This window comes from Scardinius erythrophthalmus (assembly GCF_964197995.2).
Source record: "Scardinius erythrophthalmus genome assembly, chromosome: 25".
In the NCBI taxonomy this organism is placed as follows: domain Eukaryota; kingdom Metazoa; phylum Chordata; class Actinopteri; order Cypriniformes; family Leuciscidae; genus Scardinius; species Scardinius erythrophthalmus.
In genome coordinates this window covers 4,337,020-4,364,344 of record NC_138245.1, presented here as the reverse complement: position 1 = coordinate 4,364,344, position 27,325 = coordinate 4,337,020, and the positions used below count along the sequence as shown (strand labels likewise).

The 27,325-nt window shown below is 40.0% G+C and overlaps 1 protein-coding gene across 3 annotated transcripts in view; it reads right to left on the bottom strand.

Moving 5' to 3' along the window:
• The window catches only part of mapk14b (mitogen-activated protein kinase 14b), a 41,520-nt gene extending 21,265 nt beyond the window's left edge, over positions 1-20,255 (bottom strand). Inside the window, exons 1-3 of one of the 3 annotated variants that reach the window (XR_014029529.1) lie at positions 19,800-20,184; positions 11,166-11,295; positions 5,501-5,559 (exon numbers count right to left, since the gene is read on the bottom strand). Coding sequence is in view for 2 of the 3 variants with exons in the window: in XM_081358603.1 (XP_081214729.1) it covers positions 5,501-5,559; positions 11,166-11,295; positions 19,800-19,918 (308 nt within the window). In the remaining variant the exon portion in view is untranslated. Of the gene's footprint in view, positions 1-5,500; positions 5,560-11,165; positions 11,296-19,799 lie in introns of all 3 variants that reach the window. The other 2 variants (XM_081358603.1, XM_081358602.1) reach the window with 2 other exon arrangements.
• Between the last annotated feature and the right edge of the window lie 7,070 nt (positions 20,256-27,325).

Genomic DNA, 27,325 nt, shown 5'->3' with positions numbered 1-27,325 from the left:
GTACACATTTACATTCTTATCAGTTCTTGCTTTCCCTGGGAATCGAACCCATGACCTTGGCATTACAAGTGCCAACGCTCTACTGTTTGAGCTACAGGAAAACTTCCTACACAGAAAAACATTCTTACTGTTTTTGACTAATTCAGTTGATAATTGCAGTGAGCCATATCATGATCAATTTCACTTTGATAATCATGCATCATATATCAATGCTGTATACGTTGTAAATACAGAATGGCGCCTCATTATTGGCCCACACTGTTCACGTGAGCGTTTACAACATAAACAGAGTAGGAGACTGACGTGAAAAAAAAAAAAAAAAAGAGTTGAATAAGTCTTTTTTTTTGCTCACAAAAAAACACTCATCGCTTCATAACTTTTTCACTCACCGGCCAATTTGGCCACTAAATGTTTAAGTTACCGCTTGCTTATCTCTTTTATATATATATATATATATATATATATATATATATATATATATATATATATATATATATACATTCAATTCAAAATTCCTTTATTGGCATGACTGTACATAATACAATATTGCCAAAGCTTGGAATACATAGAATAATAATAAAAACATCAAAATGATAGAAGAAAAATAAAAAAGAATATATATAAAAAATATAGAATTTGGATTTCATACATTAATTTCTTATCCTGTCATTCAGCCATCTCCTCCCTTCCTCTTTCATCCTCATCCTTTCCACCAAAAATGTGTTTTAGTTGGACAGATCAATACCATACAAAGAACATAAAAAAAAAAAAGTTAGGATGTTGGAAAATAACAATGTCTTTTCTGTTAACCAAATGCTTTTTAATCTTTGCTATTGCTTCAATGCAAATGAACAAGCGAGCCGTTATTTTTTGCGTGGTGACATTTGTTCAAGTAAGCCAGATTCTGTGCAAATTCTGCGCAATACTGTATTTAATATATCATGATGACTCAAAAGTTGAGTATTTGCGCTAAATTTGCGCAGATTTGGTTTACACGAACTTCCCCAGCAAAGTCAGTAGACATAATAAGTAACGCCAAATTCGGCAGTGATTTGACAGCGTTACACGCCACAGTCGATTTTTAGTTAATTTCGAAACCCTGTTCGTAACATTAAGGTTGAACTACTGTAGTCACGTGGACTATTTTAACGCTGTCTTTACTACCTTTCTGGCCCTTGAAAGTTGTAGATGAATTGCAGTCTATGGAGGGACAGAAAGCTCTTGGATTTCATCAAAAATATCTTCACTTGTATATGAAAGAAGGTCTTACGGGTTTGGAACGACATGAGGATGAGTAATTAATGACAGAATTTTCATTTTTGGGGGAACTATCCCTTTAACCTAGAACACACACTGTAGTGTACAACCGATCCGCTTGTGGAATGTGTCTGGTGCGGAGCCAGCTGGGCACAGGGTCGCCTGACGAAAGCTCTTATGAACTGTGAGAGGAATCCAAGAGCCGCTCGTTTGACCCGGCCATGAGCCGTATCATTGACCTTAAGCATGAGCGCTTTGCGTAAGCACGAGGGGTGAAACAACCAGACCGTAGTGAAAAAGTCTTCCATAGCAGAGTCGTTTGCATGGCAGATACTCAAGTATATGGATACATGCGGTTCAGAAATATCTCTTGCCAAATGCTCTCCTCCCTCTTGCCCCCGAGCTCTGCTCTCACACTCATTCTCCTAGAGATTTTCGGGGACGAGGTATTTATAGGAGTATTATAGTATTCTTAGCTCTTGTTTCCATGCATCTTGCAGTGCTTGTGCAAGCGCTCGATGCCGATAAAGAGCCCAGCGAGACCCTTCCTCCAGTGTAGTCCCACTCTCTTCGCAACCAAACACAACTCACACTGGTGCTTTTGTTCCAGGGAAACTCACGGTGCGCTTCTTCCTCTCTCCCTGCAGTCGTGACCTCAGACGGCTCTAACCAGACAAAAATGAACTATACTGAGAGTGAGCGCAACAGTCCTTAAAGAACCCCTGAGATTAAAATGGGACCTTTATCACGATTAGCTTTGATGCATCATGTTCAAGTGGCTTTGCATCAATGACCCAGATTTTGCATTGGACATACAATGTTTTCTATACAAGCCAAGCCACAGGTGTGACATCCAGGATCATCTTGTTCCAGGTTTCACAGTGTTCAACCCTGACCGTGTGGTTAGTAATCAAGGGCAGCCAGGTTTCAAGATTTCACTTTGCTTTTGTAACCCGTTGAAACACAGAAGTGCTTCTGAAGGGGCATTTACACAGTGTTTAATGCTGTTTAGAGGTGGCACAGATGCATTTACACAGAATATAAAACTGGCAAGATTTAATCGGTCTTTCAATCTGGCTTTTCTGCTGCATTATGACTTTACACAATTTTGTAGCCTTAAAGGAACAGTGAACCCAAAAATGAAAATTATCCCATAATTACCCCACTCGCCCTCAAGCCATTCTATGCGTGCACAGTCGGAGTTATGTTACAAAGCTCTTCCCAGCTTTGTAATGGCATTGAATAGAGCTCGAGTTTTTGAAGCTCCAAAAAGCGCATTCACCATCATAAAAGTAACCCATACAACTCCAGATGGTTAATAAAGCTTCTGCAATGGGGTTTTGTAAGAAAAATAACCATATTTAAACCTATAATAACTATAATCACTGGCTTGCGGCAGCTGGGTGACTCATTGGTTAATGTTCTTATCAGTATCTTATTAAAGGTGCTCTACGCAATGTTGGGTGACGTCACTTCTTGTTGACGTTCGAAGTATTGTCAAACAAAACGGAGGCTAGCTGACCCTCCCTCCTCCTCATCCCGTCCCTCCACCCCCCTTCCTTCCGTGCTTCCTGAAACAGTCATGAACGAGTCGAAGGCTTTTCCGATGTAAATTCGGGACTTCGCGCGTTCCTTCTCCTTTTCCCTCTTCTTTGTTATTTGTTCATCGGAGCGTCGTCTCTTTGGTCGTGTGTCGGCCATATCAAAATTCAAGAGAATATAATTCTAACGTTAGTCGTTGTCTAGGACATCTCTCCTCTAGCTAACTTCCCTCTTCATGCTTCTCTCTCCTCCACTCCCCCCTTCATGTGCACGCGCACTAACCCCCCACCCCCACCCCCAAATCATTCTTGTCGGTTATTGGCTGGAACACTGTTTGTTATGTTTCGTGGTCCAGGCTGGGCCAGTTTGTTTTTGTTGCCGTTTGTGGAGCCTGGGCTGTCTACAGAGACCGCGTTTTTTTACAGTGTGTTCAGGGGACAGGCAGCTAGCGGATAGTGAGGAGATGTTTGCTGGATGTGACAAAAAATGTTTTAGCCTAAAAAAAAACTTATAACATCGCTTAGAGCACCTTTAATAACCTCTTATTATGTGGTTTATAACAATAATTGGGCAAATACAAGTGTGCAACTTTGCAATTAATATTAATGTGAACTTTAAATTTCAGTCACATATTTCATAATAATGGAATTTAACAATAATATAGAAATGCAGAAGTGAGTTATGTCGAGTTTTGCATGAAAATATAAATAAAACAAACATGCATCGGGAACAGTGTTTCGGTATAATGGCAAATATAAGTCAGATAAAAAACGATGCATGACACTAAAGAATTCAGGACAGAAATGTGTTGATACACTAGATTCTAATAGGCACAACACAAATAACATTAAAATATATGAAATTATCATATAATGGTTGAGCTCCAGAAAATATCGGCATGAGTGAAAAATGAACTGAAGTCAATCAAATGAACACCATTAAAAAATGTACTGTAATATTTACAATAATAATAATTATTATTATTATTCATAATCTTTTGTATTAATAACTAATTATAATTAATAATTATATTCTACCTCAAGATTATACAGGTATATGTGTGTATTAACCTTACAAAGCAAGTGACACACAATAATTATTAGTATGACAATTAATTAGCCAACATTTCATAATTACGACATCTCATATGCCAAGGCAATACATTTTTATCTATAATTCCCTGGATGAGCGATTATTCTATTGTTTGTGCTATGATGATGTCGAGGCAGCTATATGAGGCAATAACAGTCTGCAGGTTATTGCCTGTGTGCCACGAGGAAATTATGCTGAGCAGATGAAGCCTGTTGCCATGGTAACTACAGATATTCCCAACACGTGCACAGCCACGATGTTCTTTCCCTCTCCCGGAGCAGAACTCGACGGGAAGCAAACGCTGCTGCTTTCTGATTATCACTTTGACAACTGGATGCAAGGTGCTCGAACGCTTCCGGATTGAACAGGCCCTTCGACACACGCCGCATCATCAGGGCTACATCTAATTAAGCTTTTATTGAGCAATGTGGGGTTGTGAAGGAGACACCTACACATCCAGTAATTAGATGGGACCTTTAGATAAGCCTGAGTAATTACTGAAGTGAGCCACTTCATACTCCGTTATTCTTTTTCTCAGAACCCACAGATCTGCATCCCATAATGCCACACACATGCCCTATCAACTTTTCACAACAACATGGAACAAGCAAAGAGTCGATAAACTGAGCGTTCTGGATGCGGGGATGAAGTAGAATAAGTTGACAACTACAGTACTGTGCAAAAGTCTTAGGCATGTTAATACCATGTTAATAATTTCTGTAGTGTGTCAGTAGGAAGTATCAGTTTACATTTCCAAACATTCTTTTTGACATTAATTGTAATAATCCAGTGAGATTTGTGTATGCACAAGGAGTCTGACAACAGCCGGTATGATCTGATCTCACCATCATCGAGTCCGTCTGTGATTACATGAAGAAACTGAGACAGACTAAATCCAGAAGAACTGCGGGAACGTCTCCGAGACGCTTGAAGAAACCTTCCTGCAAAGCTTCCTGAAAAACTATGGGCAAGTGTACCTGGACAAAAGCCGTTTTAAACGCAAAGGGTCGTTACACCATATATTGCTTTGAATTAGTTAATAGAAGTTAAATCATAAATAAATTCAATTTGTCATTTTATTTTTGAAAGCATTCTCACTTTACAGCATTTTAACACAAGTGCCAGTGCTTTTCACAGTGCTGTAGCTTTGCAGGAAGGTTTCTTCAAGCGTCTCGGAGACGTTCCCGCAGTTCTTCTGGATTTAGTCTGTCTCAGTTTCTTCATGTAATCACAGACGGACTCGATGATGGTGAGATCAGATCATACCGGCTGTTGTCAGACTCCTTGTGCATACACAAATCTCACTGGATTATTACAATTAATAGCAAAAAGAATGTTTGGAAATGTAAACTGATATTTCCTACTGACACATTACAGCAAAAGATATAAATAACTGACTTAAAACCATTTTCTTTGGGGGGGGGGAGGGGGGGGGGTATTAACATGCCTAAGACTTTTGCACAGTACTGTATATCGTGAAGAGCCTGCTATGAACATGTTTCATGAACATACTTTTTGTTTTGGCATGTTTCAGAAGTGCAAGGTGGCCCGAAATGTGCCTGATAGGACGAAAAAAGGTTCACCGTGTAGAAATGAAGCAAATACTCACACGTCATTGAATTCTTCTAGACTGGTCGCGGGTGAGAAAACATCTAGAAGACCAATTACCTGCAACAAGGACAAGAGTCAGAGACAATTAGTCTGAATCACAGCAACATTACAAGATTAAGGTCAAATCATTAAAAGAAGTGTTTTTGCTCTATTCCATGAGTGTGCACTTCAACTGAGCACACACACTGAACAGACTGTACTGTAAACACATCAGCTGCTCTTCATCATGTGTCCTGACTGAAGTTGTTTTCTGCTGTTGGTAAGCATGCGGCCCATTGCGGTTCCCCTCAGAGGAAGCAGCACACAGAGTGAGAGGTGTTGCTTCCACTTGAGAACATCCTCTGTTACACTCATTTATATTTTGTGTGGGCATCACCTCTCTCTCTCACACACACTTTCTCTCTCACTCTCTGTGTCTCTCTCTCTATGTGTCTCTCTCTGATGGTACATTTTATTCTGGTTAAACTGTTGATGCACTTTTGCCCATGGTAACATGCATGAACCTTGGCCATCGTCAGTGTTTCAGCAAAATGATGACTGATTAATTACCCAATTGTTCAAACGTTTAAGGTAGGTATAAAGTTTTTTGAAAGACGTCTCTTCTGCTCACCAAGGCTGCATTTATTTGATCAAATTTTAATTTTAAATATTACAATTGAAATGAACTGTTTTCCATTTGAATATAGGCTACTTTAACGTGTAATTTATTCCTGTGATAAAGTCTTCAGTGTCTATTCTATATATATATTCTAATATGGTGATTTGATGCTCAAGAAACATTTCTGACTATTATCAATGTTGAAAAGTTGTGCTGCTTCATATTTTTGTCAAAACGTGATGCATTTTTTAGGATTCTTTAATGAATAGAAAGATCAAAAGAACAGCATTTATTAAAAAAAATCTTTCAGTTTAAGGAGTGTGTCATTGAGAATTAATTACAAACTTGATCATCATGAATAGAGTTGGGAATCAAAAAAAAAAAAAAAAACTTTAAAAATTAAAGTTAAAATTATACAAAATGTTAATTATATCAAATTAAAGGTATAGCGGAGGATTTTCTTTTTCCGGGTGGATCATCAAAACTATTGGTCCTCCTAAGTGTCAATCATTCTGGTGATATGTTTACGAAAGGCCGTCGTACGTGCTCGTGCACACGATTCACACGATGGCGTGCGCTAAAAACAACGGTTGGGCTTCCCACTGATGCCTCAGTCGCGAAGTTTCTACTTGACAGGTAAAGTTTGGCATGCTATTTGGAGAAATCCATTTAAAATCACTGCTAGTAAAAGTTAATGTAAGCTATGATTAGCTCGTGCATGCTCTCTCGTGCACACGTTTAATAGGCGTTCCCTCTCGGGAGCAGGTAGAGTGTTGCGCATGTGCATTTTTTCAAAAAGTGGAGAGGGCGGTTTTTTTCTAAAATTCGGGAAAATCCTCCGCTATACCTTTAAACATTTGATTCCGCTTATCGATTCCTGTGAGCTCATTTTAATGTGGTTTTAAACCATTTAAGCACAAGAAGACGCGAAAGAGAACTCAATTCGGCACTCGAGCGTTGTTTTCTGTGCTGGGCTGTTCTCTTTCGCACCTTCTTACACTTTAACGGACAAATACACACAGAATTATGTCAAAATATCCTTGTAAACAGTCATTTATGTCTTAAGTGAACGTAAACAGTTGAGAAAGAAAACACGTAACAGTATATTGGATCCTGCATTCGGTCTTAAAGTGACAGCAGCCTAATAAACCTGCTGGTGTCACTGTAATCTAAAACAGCCACATAAATTAAAAAGACGGATGAAAAGAGGAGAAAACATCTCAATGTTATGTCTCAATGTAATAATAATAATACTAACACTAATTATTATTACTAGGTGTGCATGTGTGTAGAGGGTTGCTTATGTTTTACTTGATCTTTTTTTTATAAACCGTTTACTTTTAAACAGCATGTGGCCTTCAAATGTTTGTATTATTTACTTATAATGATTACCATCATAAATAATAAACTCACTGAATTTAATTTAATATTTTTTTCCAAATAGTTAAATAAAATAGTTCCAACAGATTTTGCTGTGGTACTGAAATTGGTACCGAGAACTTTAAAATTTTAATGGTATTGGTACCGACTACTGGAATTTTGGTACCCTGACAACCCTAGTGTCTATTGTGTTAAATTTTGACTAACTTGTAGAATTTATAATAGATAATCTGTAAATTAAATATATTTCTCAATAGAGATTTATATTACAATTGTGGCATGTTGTAGTTATAGTTTCTAGTGTACTATTTATGAAGGCTATATCCTTAACACCAAGCATATCTGCAGACTCTGTTGATTTTCTCCTTGATTCTTTTAACTCAAAAGTTAAAGGTATAATTGATGATATTGCTCCTGTGAAAGTCAGAAGGAAGAGTGGCAGACAAAAAGCACCTTGGAGAAACTCAACAGCTGTGCAAACTATGAAAAGACAATGCAGAAAAGCAGAGCGCATGTGGCGGAAGACTAAACTTGTAGTCCATTATAACATCTACAAAGACAGCCTTCATGCTTTCAATATGGAACTAGGCAAAGCTAGACAGACTTTCTTCTCAAATATTATAAACAGCAATTTAAACAACACACGCACTCTTTTTGCTACTGTAGAGAGACTGACAAACCCCCCAAGCCAGATTCCCAGTGAAATGCTCTCAGAGAACAAGTGCAGTGAGTTTGCTTCTTTCTTCTCTGAGAAAATCAGTAATATCAGAAAGGTGATCAGCACATCCTTGAGTTGCGCTGGGGTCAGACAGATCAAACCACCTGAGAAAGTAGTTACTATGTCTGTTTTCAAAGAAATTGATGGCAAAATTTTGGAAGAAACCGTACAACACCTTAAAACATCAACATGCGCTCTTGACACACTTCCCACATCATTTTTCAAAAGTGTGTTAAACAGTTTAGAAGCAGATCTTCTAGAAGTGGTAAATGTCTCACTTCGCTCTGGGAGTTTTCCAAACTCCCTGAAAACTGCAGTTGTCAAGCCGCTCCTGAAAAAGAGCAATCTGGATAAGACCATATTAAGCAACTATAGGCCGATCTCAAATCTTCCTTTCATAGGCAAGATCATTGAAAAAGTTGTCTTCAATCAGCTGAACAAATTCTTAAGCTCGAATGGATACTTTGACAATTTTCAGTCTGGTTTCCGACCGCACCACAGCACAGAGACAGCGCTCATAAAGATAATAAACGATATTCGCTTAAATACAGATTCAGGCAAACTATCAGTGCTGGTGTTACTCGACCTCAGTGCTGCATTTGACACTGTCGATCACAACATACTTCTTGACAGGCTGGAAAACTGGGTGGGGCTTTCTGGGATAGTCCTAAAATGGTTCAGGTTATACTTAGATGGGAGAGGTTATTATGTGAGTATAGGAGATCATAAGTCTGAGTGGACATCCATGACATGCGGAGTCCCTCAAGGCTCAATTCTTGCGCCACTCCTGTTCAACCTGTATATGCTCCCAATGAGCCAAATAACGAGAAAGAACCAAATTGCTTACCACAGCTATGCAGACGACACACAGCTCTACTTAGCCCTATCGCCTAACGATTACAGCCCCATTGACTCTCTGCTTCAATGCATTGATGAAGTCAAAAGTTGGATGTGTCAAAACTTTCTTCAGTTAAACATAGACAAAACTGAAGTCATTGCATTTGGAAACAAAGATGAAGTTCTCAAGGTGAACGCATACCTTCACTCTAGGGGTCAAACAACTAAAAATCAAGTCAGGAATCTTGGTGTGACACTAGAGTCAGACCTTAGTTTCAGTAGTCATGTCAAAGCAATAACTAAATCAGCATACTATCATCTGAAAAATATTGCAAGAATTAGATGCTTTGTTTCCAGACAAGACTTAGAGAAACTTGTGCATGCTTTCATCACCAGCAGGGTGGATTATTGTAATGGACTCCTCACTGGCCTTCCCAAAAAGACCATAAGACAGTTGCAGCTCATACAGAACGCTGCCGCCAGGATTCTGAGCAGAACTAGAAAATATGAACATATCACACCAGTCCTCAGGTCTTTACACTGGCTCCCAGTTACATTTAGGATTGATTTTAAAGTATTATTGCTGGTATATAAATCATTCAATGGCCTAGGACCTCAATACATTGCAGATATGCTCACTGAATATAAACCCAACAGATCACTCAGATCACTAGGATCATATCAGCTAGAAATACCAAGGGTTCACTCAAAGCATGGTGAATCTGCTTTTAGCTATTATGCCAGCCACAGCTGGAACCAGCTTCCAGAGGAGATCAGACGTGCTCCTACAATAGTCACATTCAAATCTAGACTCAAAACACTTCTGTTTAGCTATGCATTTACTGAATGAGCACTGTGCCAATGTTCGTCCGACTGTACTGTACTGTATTTTATTTTTTTATTTTTCTTAACTGTTTTAATTATTCTTATTTCTTTTTATTATTTTAATTTCTTTAATGTAAAGCACTTTGAATTGCCATTGTGTATGAAATGTGCTATATAAATAAACTTGCCTTGCCTTGCCTAAATGTGTAGGTTGCTACTTTTCATAACAAATGCTATAGATCAATAATAAAAAATTATAAAAATAATTTACATGTCTCCAAATCTCCAAAGTGTCACAATAAATGACTTTCATCATCTGGATTCAGTCAGATTTAATGAGAATCTGTTGTTCGTGTGTAATAAGTGGGCAGATAGTTCGCTCCAGTACAGTATTTTTTATGTTACTTAGCCTATATTGCGAAAGATAGTGACGATAAATAGGTTTACGGATCATGTTTCGCTGCACACAAAGAAAATAGAGCAAAAACTTGCAGCTCGTGTGCCAGTTGTTGCCACTGGTTTCAATATGAAAAAGGAAGATTGATGTTTGAAGAGCCGATCTGTTCAGGGATTTGAGGGTTATTAAACATTAACATCTGTGAGACAGAGAGACAGACAGCGCCAGGGAACCCAAAAGTGCGTGCATGAAGGAAAGTGGAGGGAGAGAGAGAGAGAGAGAGAGAGAGAGAGAGAGAGAGAGAGAGAGAGAGAGGAATAGAGCGAGTAGGTGGCTGTGATCCAGCATAGAGTTTCACCCACGCTCAAACAGAGGCGGCACAGATTCGTGGACTCTGGCCTAATGCAAAAAAATGAAGGGTGGTTGTTGTTTTTTTTCTATGCAAAAACATGGTGAGTACCTTGACAAAAACAGGCAATAAATAAGAAAATCGCATAGGAACTACTGCATGCCTGCTGAAAAACAGCAGCTCTTAAATGCACTTTTGACCTTTGACTTAGGCATTTTGAACAAAGCATTACAGAGATCTGTCACAAAACTGTTTTAAAAAGCAAATATTTCACATTATGCATTTATGACGTTGCAGGGAACGCAGCACAATAATCTCTCCCCACGCCCTCATTAGCTCTCAGACAATAATCAATAGAGTTTCATAACGCACAGATGAATCCCCCGCTGGGATCTGTGCTGGTAGAGGATGTGAGGTTGCTTAATAGACATGAAAGTGGAAGGAGAAGAAATCACAGATCATGAGCCGCATGTGAGAACTTAAGAAATACAGTCAGCGCAATCCTGTCAAAAGAGGAGTCATACTTTATCTGAAGGTGGAAGAAAAACATCTTTCTTACATTCTCGTGTTTCATGTGTTTCAGCAGCCGCAGTTCTCTGTATGTGCGCTTGGCGTGGATGATGGACTGGAAGGGCCGGGACAGCTTCTTGACTGCGACCCTCAGGCCCGTCTTTGCGTCCAACGCGGAGCTGTGGAAAAAACAACACCATGTTATGGATTCGATCAACATCGCAGGCCACAAGATTACAGGAGACTCCTGGTTTCACAAGCAGTGATGTTGTTGGAAATAATCAAGAAGAACATCCCTAAAAAGCTGGAATAACTGGTTTTAAAAGCATAAAATGCTCCGTTACCATAATAAAAGTGGGTTAGTTTCATACAGCAAGAGTAAGAACATGAATCATCATATGCAAATGAGATTCTCATAAGCCTCCCTCCTCCAAAAACGTGACTTCTTACAACCATCTAGATTTAATAACTAACACAGAATGCTTTGTTTGGAAAGCCTTAAATATCAGCATCCTCCTCTCAGCCACTGCAGTGGCGGATACAGATGGTGGAAAGACTGATCCTTGCTATTAGCAATTTTCCAGTTTTATATGATTTGCCTCTGTTCACGTACAGGGACATATTTAAGAAAAATTATGCTAGGAAAAGTGTAGGGGAGAGCGGGACACAAAGTAACGCTTTGTGACTTTCTCAGTTTGTGTAAATCTACTTATGGTTCAGAGTATTTATTTTTCCCACATTAATTTCACACGTCTAGTACAATTAAGTGGTTTTGTTTTATTGACACAGTATATACTTTTTTCTTGATGTACCCTGAAAGAATGGAAGTGAAATGTGACAACATGAAAATTTAACTTAAGTAAGAAATTTCTCCTTATGCTATGTTTTAATAAATGTCTATGGATATCTTCCAAAAAAGTAATAATTTTGGCGCAATTTTTTCTCTATATATTGTTGATATGGCAACTAGTAAATACACCAAGTTTCGTCATGCTAGCATGTGTGGAAGTATTTAAAACAAGCGTGTTATAACTAGCCCCGCGTCACGTTGTGCCCCGCGCTCCCCTGTCTGAGATTGTGGGGATTCCAAATAGGTTTAAATCTGTAAAATTTACTATTAAAGCATTTGTGTTGAAAATGTGTTACAAGTTTGACATCAAATAAAACCGTGTAAATGATCAGATGTGGTGAATAAATGTACCGTATTATTAACCTGGAAATCCAGAGCACACATTGAATTTGCTCAGCGAGTTACTCTAGCGGCGAGTAATGAAGCTCATTAAATATGCCCTCGTATCCGAGCTGCACCAATCACATCGGGTTATCTGATATAGGCGGGCCAGAGGCGAGCTAAAGATGACGACAGCGCTGTGGTGTCCAAGTCATTAGTAAACATTGCAAGATGGCTATGGATGAACACCAGTTGTTTGAAACGGCTTTGGCCGCTACAATGAACGAGTTAGACTTGGCTTTTTATCTAAAACAGGAACAGAAGACGGCGCTTCAATCGTTCCTTTGCAAGAAGGGCGTTTTTGCTGTTTTGCCGACCGGATACGGTAAGAGTCTGATCTACCAGTTAGCTCCGCTGGTAGCTAGGCTTGACTCACCCACCGCTAGCCTAGCTTAGCACAAAGACTGGAGGTAAACAGCTCCAGCTAGTAAATCACTCCGCAGAAGTAGCAGTGCTTCGCCTTCTGAGAATATAGTTCCCAGTGTGTATACGGTTAGAAGATGGATGTGTCTCATGTGACCTTGTTATTTGTACACGCTGTGACTATACAAATCACAACATGGAAATAGGAAAATGTTGGCGTTATTTTGTCACTTTTTTGGGAGCAGTATGCTAGCTGGAGCCGTTTACCTCCAGTCTTTGTGCTAAGCTAAGCTGGCGGGGGGTGCGTCAGACAGAGTTACGGTACGCACAGAGATGAGAGGGGTGTGTATGGACTTATTATCTAATAATACGGTGAATAAGCTAAAGTCCCAAAAAGTCGGCGTGTTCCTATTAATATTTTTTATTAATATAAGAATATTCATGTCTATGTAATTCTTATGTACAATTTCAACCAATCATCTACATTACAAAACATCTGCTCAATTCACAAAGCATGGCTAAGAAAACGTCATCATGCCAAACAGCCTCCGGCCCCAATTCCGTTTTCCACATAAGTGCTGGAACAATGGAAGAGCAGTGACTCCGGCTTCTGCGGTCAGGAGAGCCAACAGGCTTTCCAGGAAGTGTAAGTAGGCCAGTTTCACAGATGGAAGGAGCCTGAGTTACCGTTCTACAAAGAACACACCTCGCCAAAGTGTCTGCCCGCCCAGACAAATAATAACACACTGTCACACACAAACCCACAAGACACTATAATGAGAAGAATAGCCATTTACAGTCCAACAAACATGCACTCTAAAATTAACAATTAAACCATTTATTCCTGTGATCAAAGCTGAATTTTCAGCATCATTACTCCAGTCTTCAGTGTCACATGATCCTTCAGAAATCATGCTAATATGAAACTGTGGGTAAAAGTTTTGTATGCATATACATACGAAATACACATAGGGTTTATTATGGTTAACTAAAAACTAAAACTATTAAAAACACTCTGGCTAATTGAAATAAAATATTAGTTGATAAAAATGTTAAATTATGCCTCGGCAATAAACGGAAATAAGTTGAAGTACTGAAATTATTAACTGGGGTTTATTAACCCCCCCAAAAAACTAAATAAAATAATAATAATTTTATAATAGATAAACCTTAAAAATAAACCTTATTACATGTTTTTAGACTAATAAAATGACAAAAACACATAAAAATGATCATGAAAACTAACAAATATATACAAATAAAAGCTCAATTCAAAATATTAGAAACTAAACACTAAGAAACAAATAGACTATATATTTATTTTGTTAATGTTTGTTCACTAAGGCTGCAGTTATTTGATCAAAAATACATTAAAACATATTGTAAACTAGTAATATCAATTTGTAAAAAGATCACACCCTTGGAAAAACGTGTTGCCACACAGGAACACATGCAAATCTTTGTGATGCAAAAGTATTGAAATGACTTCCTAAGATAAATCACGCTCAGACATGCTAAAGTTTTGACAGACACACAATGCCAACAGATCCGCAGCTTTATAGTTGAGTCTTGTAGTAATGCTTCTCTTCTAGACTCTTACATAACGAGCAGTACGTGACTCAAACTAGCTCAGCTATTGGGATCAGGCATTGCTGAAGTCTCTCCACGGCACACGCTCATGGGTGTGGTGTTTAAGGGAGATATCGACTCGCACGTATTGTGAACAGACGGCTACAGACTGAACATTAGGTACGGTTAGCCAGCGATATCTGCACAGCACACCGGCACAGGACTGGTGCTCTACATGCATGCTGGGTCTAATCCAACAGAATGATCTAGTAGAGCGAGAGTCGGGCCAATGACTCAGAGCTGATTGTGAAACATGGGAAACCACCACAGAGCACAGGAAAAGTCCCATTTCTCTATCAAACTGCTCGTACTGGACACAGAGATTAGCATTTAGAGCCTCAGGCTTTTCCTCTGTATTAACTCAAAATACACGAACAGCCTATAAACATTCACAGATCATCAGAGGTTTTCTTGGCTTTTATCGATAATGTTCACTGCGCGATGTATCGTTTTAGCATCGATATCGCAATGTGCACATCCACAATCGCAGGATATGCGATGTCAAGAATAGGGATCGTAGTTGATCCGCGATTCATGATCCGTAGCGGCTCAGAAAACCATATATCAGAAGTTCACTGATAAGGCTTTATATACGCATGCAGATAATAAACTTTCATGATGAAGAACTGCAATGATAATCAAAACCAAACAGATGTTTGAGTTTCTGGCGAAGTGTCTGAGGCACGAGTTGCACAGGCTCCGCCCTCTTCTGTGAAACAGCAGCTCATTTGCATTTAAAGATACATGCATGAAAAAAAAGCATGTTTTTCCTTTATTCCTTCCACTCAAAAATCATTTACAACATGGTTTAATAAGTGATCTGTAGGGTATTTTGAGTGGAAACTTCACAGACGCCTGCAAGATATTACATCTTGTAAAAAGGGTGTAATGGGTCCCCTTTAAAATTAACTTTATTGAACTGTTGTATAAAATCAATATCACATTAATCATGCTGATATTTGGAGAAGAACGGCACTCTTCGTGGGACATTGATTAACTATATTAAATTATATAAATATAAAAGACATACGGACTTACGGAGGTATTTTTGCCGTTTTCTTGAATATTGGGGGGATTCTAAATGCATTTTAATACATCACGTAGTGTATGCGTGCGTGTTTTTGTAAAGTGAGGGACATTCAATATAATAATATAGTCACAATAAAGAAGAAAAGATGATAGAAATTTCGGTTTCATTCTGACTTTAAATCTGACTCAGTTTCACATATTGATTCAAAAATCAATCATCAAAAAACCCTTATTATACTTATTTTACGGAATGAACTTTATATCCTGAAACTGTACAGTGTATATGTGGTCATATCAATGTTCATTTTGAATAGCACCAAAAGTAACTTTGACTCATCCATTCCAATAAGTTTTCTAGAAAAAAAAAAAAACATTTAAAAAGCATTTTCATTGAGACTCTGTAAACTCTATTTTTGTTATTTCATGAATGAAGAAAAACTATTTTACACATTGAAACCAGAATGTGCCTTTAACACAGTAGCCAGGGAGACAGTTGTGTCTTCAGTTCGACCTTATCTAGATCATGAAGAAACAGTGCCAAGGCAAGAAAAACAGGACGGAAACAGACCGAAGGAGTTTCCGCCGTGACTCGATCGTTGCGTTCCTGTCCTTCTGCCCTGCACTCGATCACACACAGCTCTGACTGAACGACTGAAGACACACACTGACTATGTGCTTCTGCTCAGCTGTCGCACTTCATGTTCCCCACGGATGCACTTGGATGATAAACAACACTGTTCTTCACTTCTTTTTTCTTTTTTTAAATACATGGATTTTCCCTTTGATTCAGCAACTCCAAGAGAAACTCCCAATCTTCCAGATTCTTTCAAACAACAAGACTTGTGACCTCAACAATGTGGGACGTTTGCAGACGTTCACAGCCTGGAATTTCATGAAATCACAGATTAGATATTCCACTGGTGCTCCAATAAAACACACCTCTAACAATAAAAAGGAAAAAAGGCAGAGATGTCCACTGAACAACATTACATTGCTAACCTGTATATCCCGTTCTCAAATTTGATTGGGCGGGTGGCATGATATTTAGTACAGTGAGCAACAGTTCATATTCTATAACAATCTCTATATGTTAATAGACTTTTATCAATAACTCATCCACCATATTTTTTATTGTAAATTGAAGTTATTTATAGCTGTACAAAACAGGGCTGTGTTTAACCGTAGAGACCATTGGTGGCAATTGTTAGGCTGACACCGTGTCCTAACCAGACGCGGTGCGATAAGATTCCAACGACAAATAATTTGTCTGTCCACATTAGACGCGACGCGACTGCGAGATGCGTCAAAATCAATCAAAACCCACAGCCAATCAGAGCAGCGAGTGGGCGGAGTCTCGCGGCACCAGAGAGTAATCTCGACGGCACTCACAAGAAAATGGCTAAGTAGACATAATCAGATTCACAAATATTACACCATTTAAACATTATTGAAAACATAGGCTACTGAGTTACTAAAACAATCTTTGTCAAATAATACACTTGTTTGTTCACAGTTTGAACGTTCTTGTTTCCATTTGTATAATTTCAAGATCTGAGGTGAATTAAAGTGGGTCATATATTTAGTCGAAATGTAAAATAAATTTAGACTTTGGTGCCTTCTTGACCGAGGAAAGACAGAAAGTAACTTTAGGGCGCATTTGTATGGAAGACAACAACTCCCACAATGCACAGCTCCACAAGCCACTCCCACTAATCCAGAACACCACCTATGAGGTCTCCACCTATCAGAGAAATCACTCTTCCGCCTCCTGTTCCTCCATCAGCCTCAGCTGCTCTTCGTATATTGCGGCTCGTAAAGATAGCCACCAACATCTGATTCGAGCATCAGACTTTCAAAATCCTCTTCTTCAATATCATATTGAGTTCCTTCCGCTATCGTCGTAACTTCACATCTGGCTCCACAGCGCCTGTTAGCTTAGCTTCCAAACAAGATGGAGGATTTTGCTTTTTAAGTCCCACCCACTGATCTGTAATTGGTCAGTAGCGTGAGTGGGTCCGACCCCCTGGAGAAATGAGGAACGAGTGTTTGTAGTCTCAACCCCTCTACAAAGATATGGGACTTCCTGCTTAGAATGACGCGAAATGACGATTTTTACATCATTATAAGCAGGAACTCTGTATTTCTCCCTGTCTCAGGGGAAAATGAGGGAATAATGCACGACCATTCAAAAATATGACTGGGTTTCTAACGATACAAAGCTTAATGCAAAAGCGGTTCTCGTGACGGGGTTATCAGAAGTGTCTTTATATTCAGCCTGACAGACAGAGTGCTTCATGTGTGCCCAGAAACACGTGGCAGGAATGATTGACGTTGAACAGACCTGAACTGCTTGATTTACCAGACTGAAACGTCCTGGGAACACACACAATGGAGCGCTATTTATATCCCTGACAGAGGACACCGCGAGGACAGGACCCGCCCACATTATTAGGGACTGTCCAGGAAAAAGAAAGAGACCAGAATGGACCGTCCTCCAGACCCGTGGCTCGAGCAATGCAGGCTTCTCCTTCCTGAAACCCCCCGAGCCACATGGCAAACGGTTTTCTCTCATTCATTAGCCCAACACACACAGCGATACGAGCTCAGAGAATGCATTTCCTGCAGAGGTTTCTAACCATTTTGAGTCACTTGATGTCTAATGTAAAATCTGGGTCCTGGAAGGAAAACCACCACTAATCTAGACTCCTCGAGTCACTCATGTAAATGAAGTCATATTTAGCACAGGTCTAACAGGAGTCCTCACAAGCATGACTAACCCAGATCAGTGGTGAGGAGACCACCTAATCCTGGAATTATGAGTCAGAGCCGAGAGTGACATCATGCTGTCCTCATCAGCATGCACTGGAACATTACATTTCTTGGATACACCTCACGTAGAGTATACATATATATAATGCACCGATATGAACATTTTGGCCGATACCGATACACGATCATTTTTTATATTTAAAAGCCGATAACTGATATATTGGTCAATAAATCTAAATCCAGATTTTTATATTATTTTTTAAAGCCTGATTACAAAAACAAAAGTCTCACCATTAAAAGCCATGTCCCAAAGCACACAATTAAAATCATTGTAATTGCGCTGCACATGTTGCGCTTAACCGTATTTTTCTTTTTTGAAGAGATTTCAATCATATTTCAAGCAATTCAAAACCCTCATGTTGAACAGTGCGCATCTGAAGTGTCTCAGCTGGAGGAAATAATACATTATTTATCAGCTTTAATATATCGGAAACGATAACATTAAAAATGAACATATACCAGCCGATACGGTGGCTGATATATTGTGCATCCCTAATATATACATTTACTTGTATTATAATTAATTTACATTCTTTATTAAAATAATATTTTTATTATAGATTATTCTAATGTATGATTTACTTTTTATATTAAATGTGCGATAACTTATATAAACTGAGTTTTAATTGTGTTTAACTTTTTATTGCTTTTATACTCAATAATAAACTATTTTAACTTTATTATTTATGTTTATTATAGATTATTTTTGTGCAAAATTTACTTTTTACATCAAATGGTCTAAAACATTCACAACTGGGTTTTAATTACGTTTTTTACACAATAGTAACAGATTATTACTTTATTATTTAGATTGTAATATGTTATTAATTGATATTACTTATTTAAAATGTATATTTGTATCATTTTTTATTAGAGTTAATTACAATTAAATTTAATTAGTTATAAATACATTTATTTATTTTATTGATTTTGTACAATGATAACTATTTTTTACATTACTATATGTGCATTAATTTATATTATTTATTAAAAATAGTAATGATATTTGATTATATATTACTTTCATGTATGACTGCCTTTTTATATTACTCATTCGATAACTAATAAAACCAGGGTTGGGTGTAATTAATTTGAAAAAGTAAAGGGATTAGTCTTACTTTTTCTGTAATTTAATTACAGTTAGGCTACTTCTGATGTAAATGCATTAAATACTGTATATATTATAGAACAATTCTATATAAAACAATAGTGGATTTAACATCAAAATGTTGATATACATCGTGCAAAGAATACTGACCAGTACGTATCTCACACATGCATTATGTTCAACACATATAAATACACTGAGCATACGCCATTTGACACCCGGCAGTGACTTCTGCAAAGCAAAGCAAAAAAAAAAAAAAAAAAAAAAAACTTTTTTAATAAAAATCCAATGCATTCGTATTAAGAGTGCATGCCCGTTCACGTTCTCGGTTTGCAAAGAGTGTTTTCTGGCTGAACTTGCAGTGCTGCAACATGACTCTCCACAAACAGACCCAGAACACACACACTGTGGATCGCACGCGAGAGGCCCGAGCGGCCAGATCTGGTTATGCAAGAGCTTTACGCACGATACTATTCTCCAGTATAGATATTTACCATACGGATCCATAAGCTCCAGAACCCACGGGCGACAAATTCTGGTACCGCTCCGGCACCTCCCAGATGGTCTTATTGAGCTCCTGTCGATAGAAATTCGGTCTCTCCTTCTGGGACATTCCTGTAGAGGAGTGGAAACTTCTGCTGCTCTCCTGATCTCAGTGCTCTGATATAAACAAAACAACTAACTAAACAAAAGCGCGAGCTCCGCGTTCACAGAGCTGTCCGCGTGCATCAGAGGACAACGGTCACGTGCACTGGCGCTGAAGATCGTGCACAAACTCCAACTCTGATCCTTGAGGAGTCGCTGGGTGGCGAAGCTTGAGATTTCTGCTGCGGACTTCTTGGATTTCTTTCCCTTTTTTTCTGTTACAGGTTCTCCTCTGACTAACACGCTTGACGTCACGACATAAGGGAAACTCTCGGGACTTCGCCCCAAACCTCGCGAGAACGAGAACCTAAGCGACACAGCAAACTGTTTATATTACAGTCCAGTCATTTTAAGCCAACATGGGGGTCAACCTTGAACAAATTGCAACAGAAGCAAACTCAACTGATTTTGTATCCTCAATATGTCCCGAGTAAGGAAAAAAAAAACCCCGAAGAATTCCATTAGGGGAAAGTTTCGAAAAAGACCCAAATATTCATACGCCGTCGCCTATTCATTATTTTTCTCACGTGAATAGGGTAAACATTTTAACCTTTAGATATCACCATGACAATTACTGAGTTGATTACTTGCATCAAGACAAACAAAAAATGTATTACAAGTTTTTTGAAATGCTTTGTTAACATGGGCAAACGGTGCATAATCTAATTACGTATGTGCTAATTTGCATAAATACCACAACAGATCTAAACATTGGGTATAGCCAGGTGAAAATGTCTTGTTGAATCTTGCTGACACATAACAGTAAAATACTTAATGTTAAGGTCTGAATGGAACCCATTTAGGCTACCAATGAACATTAATACGTAGAGGCAGGAAGAAGTACTTTAGAAACCAGCCTTTATTAATTATTATTGCAGAGATGGGGTTTGGGTCCGTGGGACTGTTTCTAGGGATTCACTTTTTATTTTACTTTTTGTCTTCTGCATTCTCCTTACCATTGTCTCCTGTTCTTCCCTCAGACTCGTCCCCCAGAAACAGTCCCACAGACCCAGACCCAAACCTAATCTCTGCAATAATAATTAATAAAGGCTGGTTTAAAGTACTTCTTCCTGCCTCTATGTATTAGTGCTCATGGGTAGCCGAAATGGGTTCCATTCAGACCTTTACTTTAAGTATTTTACTGTTATGTGTCAGCAAGATTCAACAAGACATTTTCACCTGGCTATACCCAATGTTTAGATCTGTTGTGGTATTTATGCAAATTAGCACATACGTAATTAGATCATGCACCGTTTGTCCATGTTAACAAACAATTAAAAAAAAAACTTGTAATAATTTTTTTGTTTGTCTTGATGTCAGTAACCAACTCAGTAATTTTCATTGTGATATGTAAAGGTTAAAATGTTTACCCTATTCACGTGAGTAACAGAATGAATAGGCTATATATATTTGGGTCTTTTTCTAAACTTTCCCCTAATGGGATTCTTCAGGACCATTTTTTCCTTACTCAGGACATATTGAGGATATAAAATAAGTTGAGTTTGCTTCTGTTGCAATTTGTTCAACCTTTTTTCATAAAATGACTGGACTATTAGGTGAACAATAAAATAATAAAAATGTAAAGATATACAAGGGGAAAAATATATAAATAAATATATAAGTGGAAATGCTTACCTCAATGCTTACATCAATCGATCTAATAGGCTTGGAGCCAGTTTATGGAACTTCCCTAGCAATAATAGGCTATTAATACATATAAAATATATGTTTTTATCTTTTTCTTTCCTAGTGGACAGTGAAATATATTATGTTTTCAGATACCAGTTTTAAACAGCAGTTAACGATTTGTTTTGATACTTGCCAAGATTAAAATTTCCAACCGTGTCGTCATTAAAACTAAATCAAATGTTTATTTGTAAGCTAATACAACCATTTTGTAAGACAATGTTTCCAATAGTAGTCTAATAATAATAGTAAATACAAATATGGAATTAGTAAAGTTGAAGTGCTAGTAAAACGGGAGTACGCAGATCACTGTGATTGGGTCATCCTTCAACATCGGTGAGAAAAGTAACAATTACAACATGATGTTGCTTTTGGCCCAACATAAAGCCTTTACCTAGGTAAACTTTTACAGTCACTGAAATCAAAGTGATCAGTGAGAAAAATATAGAATTGTTATTTAAATTGTCTTTACGGCACAAACAGTCTGCTTAAAACATTTGGTGAATCACATTCCCGTCCACACCATAGATTTATTATTAATTTAGGCTAATACTTCATATCACATTTAAACCAACAATTAAACGATTACAATTAAAAGAACAACAACTAAACTATCACCATTCTCCAACTTTATTTTAATCACTAGGTACGTGAATGGAGAAACGACGATTTCTTAATCTTTGAATCAATCCAATAAATTGTAAAAATGATTCAGTGAAAAAAATGATTGAAAACACTGAACGCTGAGGACATCTGCTGGTCAAAAACGTGTCAATGCAAACGAAAGCCTCGAAACAAGCAGATGCAAACACAAAATGCTTCGGAGGTTACTGTCATTCACTATTTATTTCAGGATAAGGATGCGCGTTCATCTTTAAAATTCTTCAGATACACAGCTAATAATAGAATATGTATGATTTAATTGTATATATGGCCTATATATTATGGCATCTATAAAAAAATGAGCAAAATATTGGCTATCATTACAGAAATTTGAATTTACCTAATGTAACCCATCACATTATAGCCTATATATAGGGACTTTGACCTCTGGACCTCTAGAGTTGACATGTCATTAAGAACAAGAAGAAGAGTGATATATAGGCCTACTTTAATTAAGGAATCATTCAAACAAAATCATCACAATATCAGAGTAACTATGGAGGACGAAACCTGCAAAAACAATAAATAAATAAATAAATAAATACGCAAATAAATAAATATAAATAAATCCACAAAATTCTACATAGTATGTGCAAATAAAGACATAAATAAATGCATAAATAGGCCTACACATATTCCTGCATATATAAATAATTAAATGTGAAAAAAAAATGACTAACTAAAAACCAATGTTGAGGGGAATTAAAAAAATGTTAAAGGAAATGCTAAACTGAAAGATATATTTTCCTTTAAACCGTTTATTAATTTTTGAATGTAGCTCCGTATTTATTTTCCTTGGCGCAACATGCAAATGAGAATGTGTCAATCAAACATCAGAGGGCGGTCTCTATGCCACTATTGGCTGACACTATAGAAAATATAGTACACTATCTGCTGATTCTCTTCAGAGTAGATGCATCTATACACGCTTTATAGTTAACATCTACATTTGATGTGGGTGTAGATCCGTTTGTCAAGTAAAACAGGGCAGTAAAGTTAGTTTTAGGTTTGATATTCCTGCATATTCGCCTAAGCTGCTAAAGCGATCATCTGCAAATTCCACTCACAGTCCAAAAATACAGGTTTCGTCCTCCATAAGTAACAACTGTTTTAGAAAGAGAAAGCAGCAAACGGATTCATCCGAAGCTTATCTGTGATCATACTATACTCTCATTAATTCTTGACTCATTTTTTTGTGCTATGACTATTTTAACACGTTTTGTGTTCAATTTAATTTGATACAAGTTATAGCATGAAAAAATAACGTGCATTTGAAAATACAGCACAACTTACAGAAATGTATCATTCTCTTGTAATCGCTCAATCAGTGTTTCAACCGAGAAAAGACGTTAATAAAGTGAACAATGGCATTTAATGTTTCATTTAATATCAGTGTGTAGCCACTCAGGCTTAGCAGTTAGCCTGTCCTGGAGTTCTCTTACGAGAGGTTCTCTCGTATTGCGTAGTTGCTTACGCTACGGGAAAGCCTTTCTTTCTCGAGATACTGAAGCCAAAAATTATCCTTAATTTTTATAATCTTGTCAACGCAGTGCGGCAGCCTGCAGACCTAGGGCAAGCTTACTAGCGTGCCCATTGGCTGCCCTGCGGCAACTGCAGCAGCCTACCGCTGAGCCCTTGGCGTGACGTCACGACCAATGAGCGCGCTTGGCGCGCTTAATGCGTCACAGCCCGCGAAAAGGGGTGTGGCTTAGCGTATATAAACAGGGCTCGGAGGCTGCTTCTCTGATTTCTGTCTTTTCAGCGAAGCTCTACGCATCGCTGCTCTCTGAGGAAGCCGCCGTCGAATCAAGCGACCAGCACGCCGAGGATCTCAGCCTGAGGACGCCGGCCGCCTTCGCCGCCTTCAGCTTTCCCTGCCTGCTTCGCTATCCGGCGAATATATCCTTTTACTGCTCTGTGTTGTATGTGTTTGTGTGTTCGCCCCGCGACACACTTTGCATCTAAAAGAGCGCGAGGCGTTGTTGCAAATGCCTCGCTCATCCTGTGGCTCGTGCAGAGCCGCGCTCAGCGACGGAGACCGCCACGTGATCTGCGCTCTCTGCCTGGGTTTCGACCACGCAGCCCGCGCCCTTCACGGGCGGCTGCGAACAGTGTGAGGACTTGCCGATGTCGACCCTGCGGGCTCGACTCGCCATGTTTCACGATCCTCCACCTTCTCCGGCTGCCTCTTCCGGGCCGCGTAAGAAAAAACGCCGCTCTCAAAGGCCTTCCGAGCCGGTGGTTATAGCTGAGCGCTCGCCGGAGCCCCTCCCGCGAGCCTCGCTCTCTCCTTCTCCCCCGCCCTTCACCGACGCGCAGCGGCCGGCCTCTGCCCGCACTGCCGTCGCCTCAGGGGATGAAGCAGACCAGCTGGTTACTCCCCTCTGTCAAGCCGCGCAAACGGCGCCGCTCACAAGGGATGTCAGAACGGACGGTCACGGGCTATAGCTTCCTTTACGTTACAAGGAAGCTACCCCCCCCCCCCGGATGACGCACGCCCTCTCCCCCTCTGTTCGAGCCGCGCAAGGCGCCGCTCACAAGGGATGTCAGAAGTAGACGGTCACGGGCTGGCTTCCTTTACGTTATAAGAAAGCTACCCCGCGTCTCGGTCGCGCGCGTCACTCTCCGGCCACCTCCGTTTCTCACACATTTCTCAGTCCCCTCCTAGCTCAGGCGACTAGAAATATCTATATTGCAGTAAACGAGCCTGTTATACACGCACGCCTGCAAACAAACGATGTCACAGCACATAATGACATCTTCCCGCTCTCTCTCCCTTTGTTCGAGCCGCGCAACTGCGCCGTTCTCAAGGGATATCAGAGCGGACGTCACGAGCACCGGCGAAAGGAGGAAGAGAGAGTGTTTTCGTCCCGCTTAGGCCGGACTTCCTCCAATCCTCGCATATTTCTCAGTCCCCTCTAAGTTCAGGCGGCTGGAAATACTATTATTGCAGTAAACGAGCCTGTTGTAATACACGCGCGCCTGCAAACAAACGCTCGGTCATATGCTCGCACTGACTGGAAGCTCATGTGTGCCCCTGTGGCTCAGTGGCAGAACATTAGAGTTCCGCACCAGAGACCCGTGTTCGAATCCGGCTCTGGCAGCAGAAAAACTTTTTTCTGCTTGCTTCTCTCGAGCTCGCGGCCAGCTTTCTTACATACAGAAAGCAAACCCGCATCTCACGGGATACATATTTCTCAGTCCCCTCTAAGTTCAGGCGGCTGGAAATACTAATACTGCAGTAAACGGGCCTGTTTTAATACACGCGCGCCTGCAAACAAACGCCGAAACGAAACACGACGCTCGGTCATATGCTCGCACTGACCGGAAGTTCATGTGTGCCCCTGTGGCTCGGTGGCAGAACATTAGGCTTCTGCACCAGAGACCCGTGTTCGAATCCGGCTCTGGCAGCAGAAAAAACTTTTTTCTGCTTGCTTCTCTCGAGCTCGCGGCCAGCTTTCTTACATACAGAAAGCAAACCCGCATCTCACGGGATACATATTTCTCAGTCCCCTCTAAGTTAGGCGGCTGGAAATACTAATGCTGCAGTAAACGGGCCTGTTTTAATACACGCGCGCCTGCAAACAAACGCCGAAACACGACGCTCGGTCATATGCTCGCACCAACTGGAAGTTCATGTGTGCCCCTGTGGCTCAGTGGCAGAATTTTACGCTTCTGCACTGGAGAACCGTGTTCAAATCCGGCTCTGGCGGCAGAAAATATTTTTTCTGCTGTCTTCTCCGAGCTCGCGGCCAGCTTTCTTACATACAGAAAGCGAACCCGCATCTCACAGGATGGTGCTTGAGTATTTATGAGCGTCTAAACATATGAGCCATCAAAGCATTTGCTCTATAACGCCGATGGTGTTACAAGTGTAGAAAATGTGCCCACTCCCATGTGCTCACTGCTACACACAAACACGGTCCCCATGGTAACGCGTTCAGAGCGCTCTCTCATAAAGCGTTCACACGCCGCTCGAGTAATAAGTGTAGTAAATGTGCCCACAACTCTGTGCTCACATCTACCTGTAACTCGCTCTGCCACTCGGTTACCCCGGGCAACAGCGGCTCAAGCCGAGGGTGTTATAAGTGTAGAAAATGTGCCCACTCCCATGTGCTCACTGCTTCACACAAACATGGTCCCCATGGTAACGCGCATAGAGCGCTCTCTCATAAAGCGGACACAAGCCGCTCGAGTACTAAGTGTAGTAAATGTGCCCACAACTTTGTGCTCACACCTACCCGCTGCTCGCTCTGCCATTCAGTTACCTCGGGTCGCACACCCTCTAAGCTCCCAAACTCTGGCCGTGTCATAAGTGTAAACTCTGCGCCCGCTCAGGTGCACGCGCACTCACTTTTAGACATTACAATCCCCACGCCGCTTTCGCGCCAGGGGTGTTTGTCAGCAAATCGCGCTCCATCCTCTGGGACCGAGCTACCGAACGCTGTACAGCCGGCCAATACTGTTTACCAGCCCCCGTGTTCGAGCACCAGCGGCGCGCACGCCGCTCCATCCTCTCTGATACAGGTTCCCCAATCCCGCGCAGCGCGGCGATCTGAACCCAGAGACCATTCGACCCCTAGCTATGCATGCGGAAGCATGGGAAGCTATTCAGGGTGCGTCAGAATGGGTGCTGAGTACTATAAAACACGGCTATTCGCTTCAATTCGCTCGTCGCCCTCCGCGCTTTCTAGCACAGACGGAGACGAAAGTGAGTTCAGAAGCTGCGCACCTGCTTCAAGCCGAAATAGCGAAGCTACTGCGCAAAAGGGCTATAGAACAGGTTCATCCTTCTCTAAGCGAGTCGAGCCTTTACAGCCGCTACTTCCTCGTACCCAAGAAGGACGGAGCGTTAAGACCTATTTTAGATCTGAGACATCTGAACAAAGCCCTCATGAGACGGCCGTTCAAAATGATCACAACCAGAAAAATCCTCGCGCAGATTTGCCCAGGAGACTGGTTTATCTCTCTCGATCTAAAAGACGCATATTTTCAGATCCAGATAACTCCCCGTCACAGGCCATTC